Below are 14,302 nucleotides of genomic sequence, written 5' to 3' on the forward strand. Positions count from 1 at the left end.
TAGTAACATAGTAGATGACGGCAGATAAAGACCCGAATGGTCCATCCAGTCTGCCCGACCTGATTCAATTTAAATTTTTTTTTATTTTTTTAAATTTTTTTCTTCTTAGCTATTTCTGGGCTAGAATCCAAAGCTTTACCCAGTACTATGCTTGGGTTCCAACTGCCGAAATCTCTGTTAAGACTTACTCCAGCCCATCTACACCCTCCCAGCCATTGAAGCCCTCTCCTGCCCATCCTCCACCAAACGGCCATACACAGACACAGACCGTACAAGTCTGCCCAGTAACTGGCCTAGTTCAATATTTAATATTATTTTCTGATTCTAAATCTTCTGTGTTCATCCCACGCTTCTTTGAACTCAGTCACAGTTTTACTCTCCACCACCTCTCTCGGGAGCGCATTCCAGGCATCCACCACCCTCTCCGTAAAGTAGAATTTCCTAACATTGCCCCTGAATCTACCACCCCTCAACCTCAAATTATGTCCTCTGGTTTTACCATTTTCCTTTCTCTGGAAAAGATTTTGTTCTACATTAATACCCTTTAAGTATTTGAACGTCTGAATCATATCTCCCCTGTCTCTCCTTTCCTCTAGGGTATACATATTCAGGGCTTCCAGTCTCTCCTCATACGTCTTCTGGCGCAAGCCTCCTATCATTTTCGTCGCCCTCCTCTGGACCGCCTCAAGTCTTCTTACGTCTTTCGCCAGATACGGTCTCCAAAACTGAACACAATACTCCAAGTGGGGCCTCACCAATGACCTGTACAGGGGCATCAACACCTTCTTCCTTCTACTGACTACGCCTCTCTTTATACAGCCCAGAATCCTTCTGGCAGCAGCCACTGCCTTGTCACACTGTTTTTTCGCCTTTAGATCTTCGGACACTATCACCCCAAGGTCCCTCTCCCCGTCCGTGCATATCAGCTTCTCTCCTCCCAGCATATACGGTTCCTTCCTATTATTAATCCCCAAATGCATTACTCTGCATTTCTTTGCATTGAATTTTAGTTGCCAGGCATTAGACCATTCCTCTAACTTTTGCAGATCCTTTTTCATATTTTCCACTCCCTCTTCGGTGTCTACTCTGTTACAAATCTTGGTATCATCTGCAAAAAGGCACACTTTTCCTTCTAACCGTTCAGCAATGTCACTTACATACATATTGAACAGGATTGGCCCCAGCACCGAACCCTGAGGGACTCCACTAGTCACCTTTCCTTCCTTCGAGCGACTTCCATTAACCACCACCCTCTGGCGTCTGTCCGACAGCCAGTTTCTGACCCAGTTAACCACTTTGGGTCCTAACTTCAGCCCTTCAAGTTTGTTCAACAGCCTCCTATGAGGAACTGTATCAAAGGCTTTGCTGAAATCCAAGTAAATTACATCTAGCATATGTCCTCGATCCAGCTCTCTGGTCACCCAATCAAAAAATTCAATCAGGTTCGTTTGGCACGATTTACCTTTTGTAAAGCCATGTTGCCTCGGATCCTGTAACCCATTAGATTCAAGGAAATACACTATCCTTTCTTTCAGCAACACTTCCATTATTTTTCCAACAACTGAAGTGAGGCTCACCGGCCTGTAGTTTCCTGCTTCATCCCTGTGACCACTTTTATGAATAGGGACCACATCCGCTCTCCTCCAATCCCCAGGAATCACTCCCGTCTCCAGAGATTTGTTGAACAAGTCTTTAATAGGACTCGCCAGAACCTCTCTGAGCTCCCTTAGTATCCTGGGATGGATCCCGTCTGGTCCCATCGCTTTGTCCACCTTCAGTTTTTCAAGTTGCTCATAAACACCCTCCTCCGTGAACGGCGCAGAATCTACTCCATTTTCTCGTGTAACTTTGCCAGACAATCTCGGTCCTTCTCCAGTCATCCAGAAAAGTGAGAGAGAGGACAAATGCAAATCATGAGAAGCTGATGCCAAATAGGAAATAAGAAAGATTACCTAGTAAGAGCAGAATTCTGTACCTAAAACTGTCCATACGTCTGTAAACTCATTCAATAGAGCAATCGTGAAGCTCCTCATTGTTGAAAAATGTACACAATTGAGCAGGCTGGAATAAATGTGTTCTACTATTCACATTAATTACACATTTGTAAGGAAAACATAACTGGGACATCTATGCATCTCTTGGTGCATAGATAAAAACTTCTTCCTCTTCTAATTCAGGCTAGAAACATCTGGAAATATTTGAATTCTCTCTTCCATAAAGGACACTCAATGATCTATAATACAATCTCAGCAATGCTCTATGAATATAAGTCACATACAGTATAGCGATTTTTTCCTAGGAAATAAGTTGCTGGTACAGGGAGTCCCCGAATTACAGACACCCAACTTAAGTATGACTTGTACTTAAGAATGTGGTTGTGGCTTCATTTGATTTCAGTGAGCAGTATTTCTAGTGGTATAGACTCCTATACTTCTCCTGTAGCAGATTCAGGAATGATGCTTGGCCACATTAAGTACAGTGTATGGTTGTGCATGCTGTACCTCAGAGGGAACACTAATATGGACCGTTGTTCCTTTTGTCAGCTGGGAGCAGAGGTAAGCAGCAAGAATCTTAAAATCTACAGGTTCTGAGTTAAATACAAATCCAACTTAAGAACAGCTTTAAAAATGTAACTCATTCTTAACCCGGGGACTTCCTGTACTCATGTAGAGCCAACCTTAGGTGGGAGCAGGGTAATAAGGGCTATTTTTCAGCCGGTATTAGCCAGTACTGTGTATGCAGTCATGTAGCTCAGAATAACTACCTGGAAGGTGGCTGTATGTGAATTTGATGGTCACAGATTCAAGGCTGGCTAGTACACCAATGGAAAAAAAAAATAAGTTGGGAGATCTTGAGTGAGAAATGTAATGGGATGGATAGGACACTTTTGGAAGGTAGGAAAAAAAAGTGCCGGTGAGTGTTAGACATAGGAATGATTGTTGAACGCATGTATTAGACATATGTATGACTCAAGTTGTGAGAGCGAACTCCCCCCAACTCAACCACTACTACCAGTTACTGGCTACATCTTAGGTGCTATATCCATCTGTGTCATCTTAAGAACTAAATCAATCTGCCTAATAACCAAACAACCTATAAATCAAGAATATTAGGGAAACTAATATAGCTTTTGTGACAGGAAGAAACGCACTACCCTGCAAACATGAATTTCCTATTGATCTTATTGATCTATCTAATAAGCGATAGCATCAAAGATGTTAACTCACTCTATCCACAGTTACAATCAATCCATTATCCTGATCCATCAATCATGCACGTAATTAACTCACAAGAAGACAGGATAAATCACATTAATGTAATCTCAAATAAAAGAAGACATCAACGAACCCTTAAAAAAAGAATAAGGGAAGTAAAACCTATCAGAACCACTACTCCTACCAAACCTATCACATCCGCTTCTATTCCCTGTGCATATCTTAATACTAGATCTGTCAGGAATAAAGCTTTTCTAATTAAAGTTTGGGTCATCAGCAAGCAAATAGCCTGCCTTTTTCTAACTGAAACATGGCTATTGTCTGAAGATGATCCAATAATAATTGATCTTCTACCAGATAATTTTAAAATCCTTGCGTTAAACCCTGAGGGCAAAAAAGGGGGAGGATTAGCAATTATTCTTAAGGAAGGATTTGAGTTCGAACTATTGGATTCCAAAATGACCAATCAATTAGAAATTTTAGCCTGTAAAATCAGTAACAATGAACTAGAAGAATCCCTATCTTGCATATTATTTTATGTCCCACCGAAAAGCTGGTCAAAAGCCAAAGAGGACTTCTGTGAATTTGTTCTACATAATTCAATTAGTCCTTCCTACAATATCATCGCATGAGACATAAACATACACCTAGATGAAGAGGACAATCCAGATACGAAAGACTTTAAAAACTTTCTATCCCTACTTAATTACAATCTCCCTTTACCCACACAAACACATGAAAAAGGCCATCACTTAGATGTGGTAGCCATGTCCACAAAGGAAATTTTAGACCCTGCCACCTCTTTACCTGATGGCACCTGGTGTCACGATATCTGGTCTGACCATTTTACTTATTATTTCAAGTTAATCTGGATTCATCTAAAATCTAAAACACATCTGAGGATAAAAAGAGAACATCACACAAGAGGTTATATTAAACCAGAAGAATATTGGTCACAATATGTACTGCAAGCGGAGATAGGAGGAGTCGATTTTTGGGATCACTGGATGAAAACTAGCACATCCATTTTAGATAAAATTGCCCCTAAACGAAATAGAAAAACCAGCGCAAATAAATATAACAAATGGTTTGACACCGAACTTCTAAAAATGAAACAACTAGTAAGACGACTGGAAAGAATTTAGAAAAAAACAGGAATTGGCAGACCGTAACAAATGGAGATCTAACATAAAAATCTACAAACTACTGATAAAAGACAAACGTAAAGCATTCTACTCTACTAAAATCAACTTATCTTGAACTGGTTCACAAGGAATCAGTACAAAAGAGCTGTTAAACTTGATCACAAATTTATTTGACACCACACGCAACCCATGCACAATATTAAACTACCCTCTGCAAATGATTTAGCATAGCATTTCGATTCAAAAATTAAAAACCTAAGAAACAACTGTTCAACAAATGACCCTAGTGATCATCAAATAGCTAACATACAAGGAAATGAAATACCAGCAGACATGATCTGGAGTTCCTTTCAAGATTTATAATGGAATAATTATATTAAACTATATAACAAATACTCATGTCCCCCAGAAATTATGAAAGCGTCGCCATTAGAATTTAAACTATCTTTGCTGCACTACTTAGCCCATAACCTAAAAAATGGGAAGTTCCTCACTAATAACCCCAGTTCCAAAAAATAGTAAAGAATCATCAGCACTGGTAACCAACTATAGACCAATAGCATCCATTCCATTTATTGTAAAAATTATGGAGGGATTGGTACACACTCAATTGATGGAATATCTTGATCAGTCTCTCTCTTACATGAAACTCAATCCAGTTTTAGACCTTTGTTCAGTACTGAGACAGTAATTGTGGCTATCTTAGATAATCTGCGTCTATTGTTTAGCAAGGGCCTCAATGCCCTGATCATGCAATTTGATATGAGCTCTGCCTTTGACCTAGTAGACCATGGGAAAATGCTACAATGCCTAGATGCTATTGGTATCAGGGAAGAGGTGTTGAGCTGGTTTCGTGGCTTCCTTATGTTCTGTACCTATCAAGTACGTTTCAATTATGATCTCTCCGATACCTGGAGCAATCCATCTGGCGTACCGCAAGGGTCACCGCTATCCCCATTGCTTTTCAATGTCTACATGTCCTCACTAGGTGCGCAATTAACCCAACTGGGGATAAAATTATTCAGTTACGCAGATGACTTTACGATCATCATCCCATTTGCTAACTCTCTCTCGGAAATTACTCCCAAGGCATCAGAAGCACTAAATTTGATGGAGCAATGGATGACTGATTTCAAGCTAAAACTTAATTCAGAAAAAACTAAATTTTTCATCGCTTCGCCACATCCGCTTGACACCAAAACACCACTATGCATCAATAAACTTAGTTACCCTATTCAGACTACTATGAAAGTATTGGGTGTAACTCTAGATCAATGCCTAACCATGAAAGACCAAGTAGACTCCTTAATCAGAAAGGGTTTTTTCACTCTCTGGAAACTTCGATCCATTAGAGCATATTTCGATATGTCGGCATTCAGAATTCTGGTACAATCCCTCGTACTGAGTCAACTTGATTACTGTAACATTGCCTATTTAGCAATTTCCCAAAAGAATATGTGACGATTACAATTAATGCATAATGCAGCGGTCAGACTAATTTTCGGGCTGAGGAAGTTTGATCATGTGACACCTTACTACTGACAGCTACACTGGTTACCGATGGAGGCACATGTAAAGTTTAAGTTCGCCTACCTCTGCTTTAAAGTACTATACGGACTAGCCCCTAAATACATAACTAACCTTTTCTCCTTCTCTGCCAACAGGCATAAGAGAAGCTCACATTTGAACTTTGTTTCCTCACCCCCCAGTTAGAGGATGTAAACTCAAAAAAACACCATCAACACCTTCTCTCACATCAGGCAGCATTATGGGGTAAAAATCTAGAACAATTGCTTTCTCCCACTACTTATGAGGAATTCAGGAAGCGCCTAAAAACATATCTGTTCCTGAAGTATCTAGACAACTGACTCGTACAACTCTTTCTCTTCAATAATGGTTCTCTTGACCTATTAACCACTTTCTTTCACCTCTGTTAAGTTCAATCAATTTCTACCATCTTTTAATCTTTGTAAACCGCATAGAACTTCACGGTCCTGTGGTATATAAACTGTTGTTATTACTATTATTATTACTGGCTGAAAAAAATGGTTTTGGTCATACAAGACACTATTTTATAAAAACATAATAGATTTTATTTTTTTTTACTAGCAATAAGTTTATCTATATTAATAAACAATTATTAAAATCTTCTTCCACAAAGGGATTTACAGCTCCAGATGAAAGTCAAGCAGAGACTGGAAGAAATACATTTTTTGACATGGCAGAATCCCATTATCGGGCTAATGCAAAACTTCATTTACAAATTTATAAAATAAATCTCAAGGTGAAAAAGTCCTGAAGCAAGGAAAATTCAAAAGTTTTAGGATTAAATTCCTAGCCATGTTGTGTAGATATTCCACCTTATGGCTTATTAATGATTTATCCTGAGATATTTGTACCTGAGTGTTTTAACCTGGGAAATAGAACTTTCCAAATCCATGACTTTTCTTATCTAGGACTCCCATCTAAGTTTCTAGATCTTTAATAGAGGAAGAATTACCCAAAGCTGTATCAACCTTATGAAGACCTGCTAATGTCCAAATTGAATCCAGTGTAATCTCCTGAGGCTGGATCAGTGGTTACACAGAGGCAATGTCTAAAACAAAAAACTCTAGCGACCCACAGTTCCTTCAGACTGCCCTTCAGATAGTCATTCACCACCAGCTAGCACTCCAGACACTAAGGTACATGGTGACCTCTTTTCTCGGTTTATGGAATCGAGCACCATTGCTGATAACATACATAGGGCTAGATATTATCCTGCCATATTTGCAACAGGAAGAGATCCTCCACACTCCCCTAGTGATCTAGTGCATCCTGTTCCTGTGGTCCTGGAAGGATAATGGGAGATCCTTGGGCAGAGCAAAATCTTGCCCTCCAGGTCAAGGCTTTTCTGCTCCCCTTCTACTGCAGATATGTTCGACTCTACTGGCATAGGCTGTGCAAATGCTATAATCAGAGCCTTCCAAAGTGCAGGAGTCTTTGGTTTCAGAGAGAAGATGGTTTCACTAAGCTTCCTCTTATGATTAGGCATAATAAATGACAAGCAATAAAAAGGTAATAAATCTCTGCATTACATTCTCTATTCAGTGGTTATCTTGCCTCCCTCCCATCTCAAAGTTAAGTGTGTTTGAATATCCCTCGAGCCACTGTCAGGTCCATCATTATAAAATGAAAACAGCTAAAACATCACAAAGAAACTTCCTCACTCAAGCTGTTCCCTCATAGTCAGTAGCTGTGGATTAAGGACTTCTGATGAAGGTCACAGTGAGGACTGAGATTTAAAAGAATTTCAGAGGTTTCTGGTTGATACCAGGGAAAATGCTGGCTGCTAATTTCAAGATTACTCCACAAATATAGTTTATATGGGTTGGTAACAACCCCTCCCCTTATTTTAATACATTTTGAATTGTATTTTTTAGACAGCAGAATGTAAAAAATTTACAAGAGATTTTCTGTGTGTTGTAATATTGATATAAAGAGAGAAATGCACAGAATATATAAATACACATGTTTGCCTAGCACTAACATTTGGACTTTGTGAAAGTGATTCCTCATTGATAAAATATTTGCAGGAGACAGTAAGGGCTTCTTTGACAAATCCATGGTAGCTATTCTTCCACATCAAATTCACTGAAGCCCATTCAATTCCTATGGGCTTTGGTGCATTTGCCACAGGAGAATCACTAACACGTCTTTGTAAAAGGGATCCTAAGTGGTGAAGGATCCAAGCAGTGATTTAGGCAAAGAATGTGTTTATCTTTGTTGAAGCCTGTATTTATATAATGTATTTTTGTTTGACTTTGACTATAAGTATGCATTCTGCTTCAGTCTTCTTTCTGTCCTGCTATATTTGGGAGGTTTCTATAGTCTCTTTTGTAAATGTTTTTTTGTATGTATGGTATTATTTTGTGGATTCCAAGTTTTTTAAAAAAATATTTAGTTATGCATATCAAAATATGCTCAACTAATTTTGTTTTTGTTTAGAGCTTGTCTGTAGAACAAGTACTGTCGGAAATAAGAGAACAACTAACTCGCTCTGGAATAGTTGAAAATGATTTGGCTAAGCCTCTGTTTGATGCTCTGCTTCGCATTGCTGTGTCAAATTATTCTGCTGATTTTGATCATTCTGAAGAAAAGCCAGAAAAGGTATGTCTTATCAAATTCACTTAGCTGATATTATAAATATAACTTCTATAATAGTCTAGCTGTGGATATACATTTATATTATCTGAAAATCAAAGACCACATGCTTTTGGAGCACAGACCCTGTCAGTACAAAGACTGGAAATTGATTCATATCCTCTAATCCTCTTTATGTTTGAATGAATGGTACAATACTTACAAGATTTAAAAATGTGTTGTCATGCATTCATTTACGGAGCCAAGGGACTTTTGTTGTTCTTAGAATTTTTATATTTTTGTTTTGTCTGGGTTGTGTGCTTATTTTGGTCTTATATTCTGTTTGCTATTACATGCTTTTAGTTCGTTCTTTCTATCTTTATCCTCTTCTTCCCTTTCTTTCCCTTCCATTACTTTTTCTAGTTTTTCCTCTCCTTCCCATCCTCCAAAGTAATTTCTCTTTACTCTTTCTCAACCTCTTCTTTTTTATGTAGTCTTGTGACAAATGTTAGCCATGAGTCATGGTGATAACCCCCTGCAGGTTTGAGCATGGTCATGGCAAGTTACTTTTTATTAGGCCCAGCTTCGATGGTTGTGGTTTACCTTTGACTCGGACCCAGTTAAAGTGATGAGATTCCCTTGAGCCTGAATGCTTATGGGTTCACTCAGACCCTGTAGTTCCAACCACTAGAATTTTATTATTATTATTATTATTATTCTTTATTCTTATATACCGCCATACCCAGTGAGTTCTAGGCGGTTTACATTAATTAGCAAATGATCTGCATTGACAAGCAGATTTACAACAAAATTAGAAGCAGATTTACAGCAACAAGCAGATTTACGATAAATTACAACGATTTACAGTAGTCAGCAGTGAAATTACAGCGATTTACAACTGTGCAATGAGGGGAAGATTTACATCAGTGTAACAGAAATTGCAGGTTTGGTCGAATTAGATAAGGGAAGTAGAGAGTGTGGAAGGGAGGGTCTGGTGAAGGAGGAAGGGGGCAGGGGTGGGGTAAGTGTTATGTGGGGTGAACGGAATATTAAGGGTTGTGTTTGCTGAATAGGTAAGTTTTTAGTAGTTTTCTGAAGGCAAGGTAAGTGGGGGCCTCAAGTATCATCTGGGCTAGCCATGGGTGGCTAATCTGGCTGGCTAATCTGGCATCTAGAAGTTTCCTTCTCTGTCTGCCCATCCAGTGTGCCCTTCTGCAGCATCCACTATCTCCTCCTCTTTCTAAGAGAAGCCATGTGCCTGTACCATGCTTTCTTTAATTCAGACACAGTCTTGGTCTCCACCACCTCTACTGGGAGACTGTTCCACACATCTACTACCCTTTCTGTAAAATGTATTTCCTTAAATTATTCCTGAGCCTATCACTGCTTAACTTGATCCTATGCGCTCTCATTCTGGAGTTTCCTTTCAAATGAAAGAGACTTGCCACATGCACATTTATGCCTCATAGATATTTAAATGTCTCTATTATATCTCCCCTCACCCTCCTTTCCTCCAAAGTATACAGTACATATTACATAGAAACATGATGGCAGATAAAAGCAAAATGGCCCATCTAGTCTGCCCATCATAGAAACATAGAAGATGACGGCAGAAAAGGGCCATAGCCCATCAGGTCTGCCCACTCTACTGACCCACCCCCAAGTCTACTATCCTAGGGATCCCACTCCTGGTGACAGGTTCCCTTGGCTTAACCCTCTAAGGGATCCCACATGGGCATCCCATTTGTTCTTAAATTCTTGCATGCTGTTTGCCTCAATCACCTGCATCGGGAGCTCGTTCCAAGGATCAACCACTCTTTCGGTGAAGAAATATTTCCTGGTGTCGCCATGAAATTTCCCGCTCCTGAGTTTGAGCAGATGCCCTCTTGTGGCCGAGGGTCCTTTGAGAAAGAGAATCTCTTCTTCCATCTCGATATGGCCGGTAATATACTTAAACGTCTCGATCATGTCTCCTCTCTCCCTACGTTCCTCGAGTGAGTACAGCCGCAAATTTTTCAGCCTTTCCTCGTACGATAGATCCTTGAGCCCCGAGACTATCCTGGTGGCCATCTGTTGCACCGACTCTACTCTCAGCACATCTTTTCAGTAGTGTGGCCTCCAGAATTCACACAGTATTCCAAATGAGGCCTCACTATGGTTCTGTATAATGGCATTATGACTTCAGGCTTCCGGCTGACGAAACTCCTGCGGATGCAACCTAACAACTGTCTTGCCTTAGATGAAGCCTTCTCCACATGATCAGCAGTTTTCATGTCTGTGCTGATGATCACTCCCAAGTCTCGTTCTGTTGAAGTTCTAGCTAAGGTCTCACTATTCAAGGTGTAAGTTCTGCACGGATTTCTGCTGCCGAGGTGCATGATCTTGCATTTCTTAGCTTTGAAGCCCAGCTGCCAGGTCGAGGACCAAAGCTCCAACAAATGTAGGTCCCGTGTCATACTATCGGGTGAATTTCCATCTCTCACTATATTGCATAGTTTGGCGTCGTCAGCGAATAACGTTACCTTACCTTGAAGCCCCTGAGTTAGGTCACCTATGAATATGTTGAAAAGGAGCGGGCCCAAGACTGAGCCCAGCGGAACTCCACTGGTCACCTCCGATGTTTTAGAGAGGGTACCATTAACTACCACCCTCTGAAGTCTGCCACTCAGCCAGTCATTGACCCATGTAGTTAGTGTTTCTCCCAACCCCATTGATTTCATCTTGCTCAACAGCCTGCGATGCGGGACACTATCAAAAGCTTTGCTGAAGTCTAGGTATACGACGTCCACGGATTCTCCCAAGTCTAACTGTTTTGTTACCCAGTCAAAGAAGTTGATGAGATTGGATTGGCAGGACCTACTCTTGGTGAATCCGTGTTGACTGGGATCCCGTAGATTCTCCTCATCCAAGATTGTGTCTAATTTACGTTTGATTAGTGTTTCCATGAGTTTGCATACTATTGATGTGAGACTTACCGGTCTGTAGTTTGCAGCCTCTGCCCTGCAACCCTTTTTGTGCAGTGGAACGACGTTAGCTGTTTTCCAGTCTATGGGGATTCTCCCCGAACTTAGGGAGAGATTGAAGAGTCCTGATAGCGGTTCTGCCAGGACATCACGCAGCTCACTGAGCACCCTGGGGTGTAGATTGTCCGGTCCCATGGCTTTGTTCACCTTGAGTCTTGGCAGTTCGTAGTAGACGTCGCCAGGTGTGAACTTGAAATTCTGAAACGGGTCTTCCACGCTGGGCCTTGCCTGCAACTGCAGACCGTGCCCTGGTGCCTCGCAGGTGAAGACCGAGCAGAAGTATTCATTCAGTAGTTCTGCTTTATCGGAATCTGATTCTGCGCAGTTCCAATCTGGTTTTCTAAGGCGTACTATCGCGTCTGTGTTCTTTTTCCTATCACTAATATACCTGAAGAAGGATTTGTCCCCTTTCTTCATGTTCTTTGCCAGAGTCTCTTCCACTCGAAGTTTGGCCTCCCTGACTGCCGTTTAGCTTCCCTAGTCTCCGTTCGTTTGTAGGAAATAAATGCTTTTTTCTTTTCCTTGACGAGGTGCGAGATTTCTGCAGTGACAATTATCTTTCTCTCTCTCCAAGAGATCCCATGTGCCTATCCCAGGCCCTTTTGAATTCAGACACAGTCTCTGACTCCACCAGCTCTTCTGGGAGACTGTTCCATGCATCTACCACCCTTTCTATGGTATTGAGGTCTTTGTCTTTCCCCATACGCCCTATGATGATGAAGACCATCGGCCATTTTAGTAGCCTTCCTCTGGACCGACTCCTTCCTGTTTATATCTTTTTGAAGGTGCGGTCTCCAGAATTGTACACAATATTCTAAAGGAGAGCTCACCAGAGTCTTATACAGGGGCTCCTTTTTCCTGCTTGCCATACCTCTTCTTATGCACCTTAGCATCCTTCTAGCTTTTGCCATCACTTTTTCAACCTGTTTGGCAACATTAAGATCATCGCATACCATCACACCCAAGTTCCGCTCCTCTTTTGTGCACAAAAGTTATTCACCCCTTAAACTGTACCATTCCCTTGGGTTTTTGCAGCCCAAATGCATGACTGTATTTTTTATCATTAAATCTTAGCTGTCAAATTTCAGGCTATTCTTCAAGCTTTGCTAGGTCCTTCCTCATGTTATTCATACCATCAGGGGAGTCTATTGTAGATTTTGGCATCATCCACAAAGAGGCAAATCTTACCTGAAAGCCCTTCAGCAATATCGTTTACAAAAATGTTAAAAATAACATACTGAAGAACTGAACCTTGAGGCATACCACTGGTAACATCCCTTTCCTCAGAGTGATGTCCATCGACTACTACCCTCTGTTGTCTTCTACTCAACCAGTTCCTGACCCAGTTCACTTTGGGGCCCATACCAAGGACACTCAGTTTATTTATTAGATGCCTGTGTGAAACACTGTCAAAGACTTTGCTAAAATCTACATACACCACATCTTGTACACTCCCTCTATCCAATTCTGTGGTCACCCAGTCAAAGAAATTGATCAGATTTGTCTGACAGGACCTGCCTATAGTGAATCCATGTTGCCTCAGTTCCTATAATCTACTGGATTCCAGAAATGTTATTATTCTCTGTTTTAAAAGTGTTTCCATTAATTTATTTACCACAGACGTCAGACTTACTGGCCTGTAGTTCCCTACTTCTTTCTTACTTTCACTTTTCTGAAGAAGGACCACATCCACCCTTCTCCAGCCTTCTTTATCAGCTTCTACATATTTTTTCCCTTCAACTTCGAGTCTCACAATGCTGCTTTTGCATTTCTTCCTATCACTAAATCTAAAAAAATGTCTTGTCCTCCTGTTTTACCATTTCGCCTGTTTTTTCTTCCATTTGTATCTTTGCTTTCCTGACTACTCGACCAGCCTCTCTTAAGTTTTCTAGATATTATTGCTTGTCTTCTTCTTTCTGCGATCTTTTGGAGTTTGACAGCTAGCCTCTTTTTCCTAATCTCCTCAGCTACTATTTTTGAGAAACAAAGAGGCCTTCTTTTCCTCTTAATTTTACTTACTTTCCTTACAAAATGGTCTGTTGTCCTTAGAAAGTTCCTTTTAATTTTGCCCACTGCTTTCCTTCTTCTTCCAGATGTTCCTATCCAGACAACAATTCTTTGATGTAATCCCCAAAAGACAAGTAGGACAAATAATTCACACACATGGGTGTGGGTGATGTCATCTGATAGAACTTGACACAAGAAAACTCCCCAGTTTCTTTTTCAGAAGCTTTTTAGAGTTCTACCACTCATATACTGTTTACGAGGAGGTACTGAAAAGTTCTCTGCCCAACCAAGAAGAGAATAACGTAGATATGGTTCAGTCAATGATCTGAAACAATGTCAAAACATAGAATTTCATTTCTGCAAATTGGCACTTAATGAAATAAGATAACTCTTTTCAGCTACAGTGGCCCATCAGGACTAGTCATGTGAGGCAAGTGAGGACTCAGGCAGAAGACTTATCTTGAGTCTCTCAGACTGCTTCTGGGTTTCTGAGGAAGAGCTAGAAGATCTCTAAGGCAGAGTCCCAAAAGTCACTAATTTGTGAAGATAACAACTGCTATACCCTCCATTGTCATTGAATCCATTCTCAAAAGGGTCAGGAGCACCAGGTTTCACTCGGGACTCCTGGGGAGAGATGTTCAGATCTTAGACACTTTGGGAGGAAGGTTTTTCAGAATGCTGTGCTAGCATCCCACATACATTATTGCCAGCTCTTTATGAGCATGTACTTTATGATCTTAGTGCAGAATTTGCAGACACTCTACCACCTGAGAAGGCTGCAAAGCTTCCC

At 40.6% G+C, this 14,302-nt stretch overlaps 1 protein-coding gene across 6 annotated transcripts in view; it reads left to right on the forward strand.

The window, feature by feature from the left end:
- LYST (lysosomal trafficking regulator) overlaps positions 1-14,302 on the forward strand; it is a 295,950-nt gene that overhangs the window by 78,061 nt on the left and 203,587 nt on the right. For all 6 annotated transcript variants that reach the window (XM_033936373.1, XM_033936368.1, XM_033936370.1 and 3 more), the window contains exon 6: positions 8,348-8,509. In XM_033936373.1, the coding sequence (XP_033792264.1) occupies positions 8,348-8,509 (162 nt within the window). The remainder of the gene's footprint in view (positions 1-8,347; positions 8,510-14,302) is intronic.

Source organism: Geotrypetes seraphini, chromosome 3, assembly GCF_902459505.1.
Source record: "Geotrypetes seraphini chromosome 3, aGeoSer1.1, whole genome shotgun sequence".
NCBI lineage: Eukaryota > Metazoa > Chordata > Amphibia > Gymnophiona > Dermophiidae > Geotrypetes > Geotrypetes seraphini.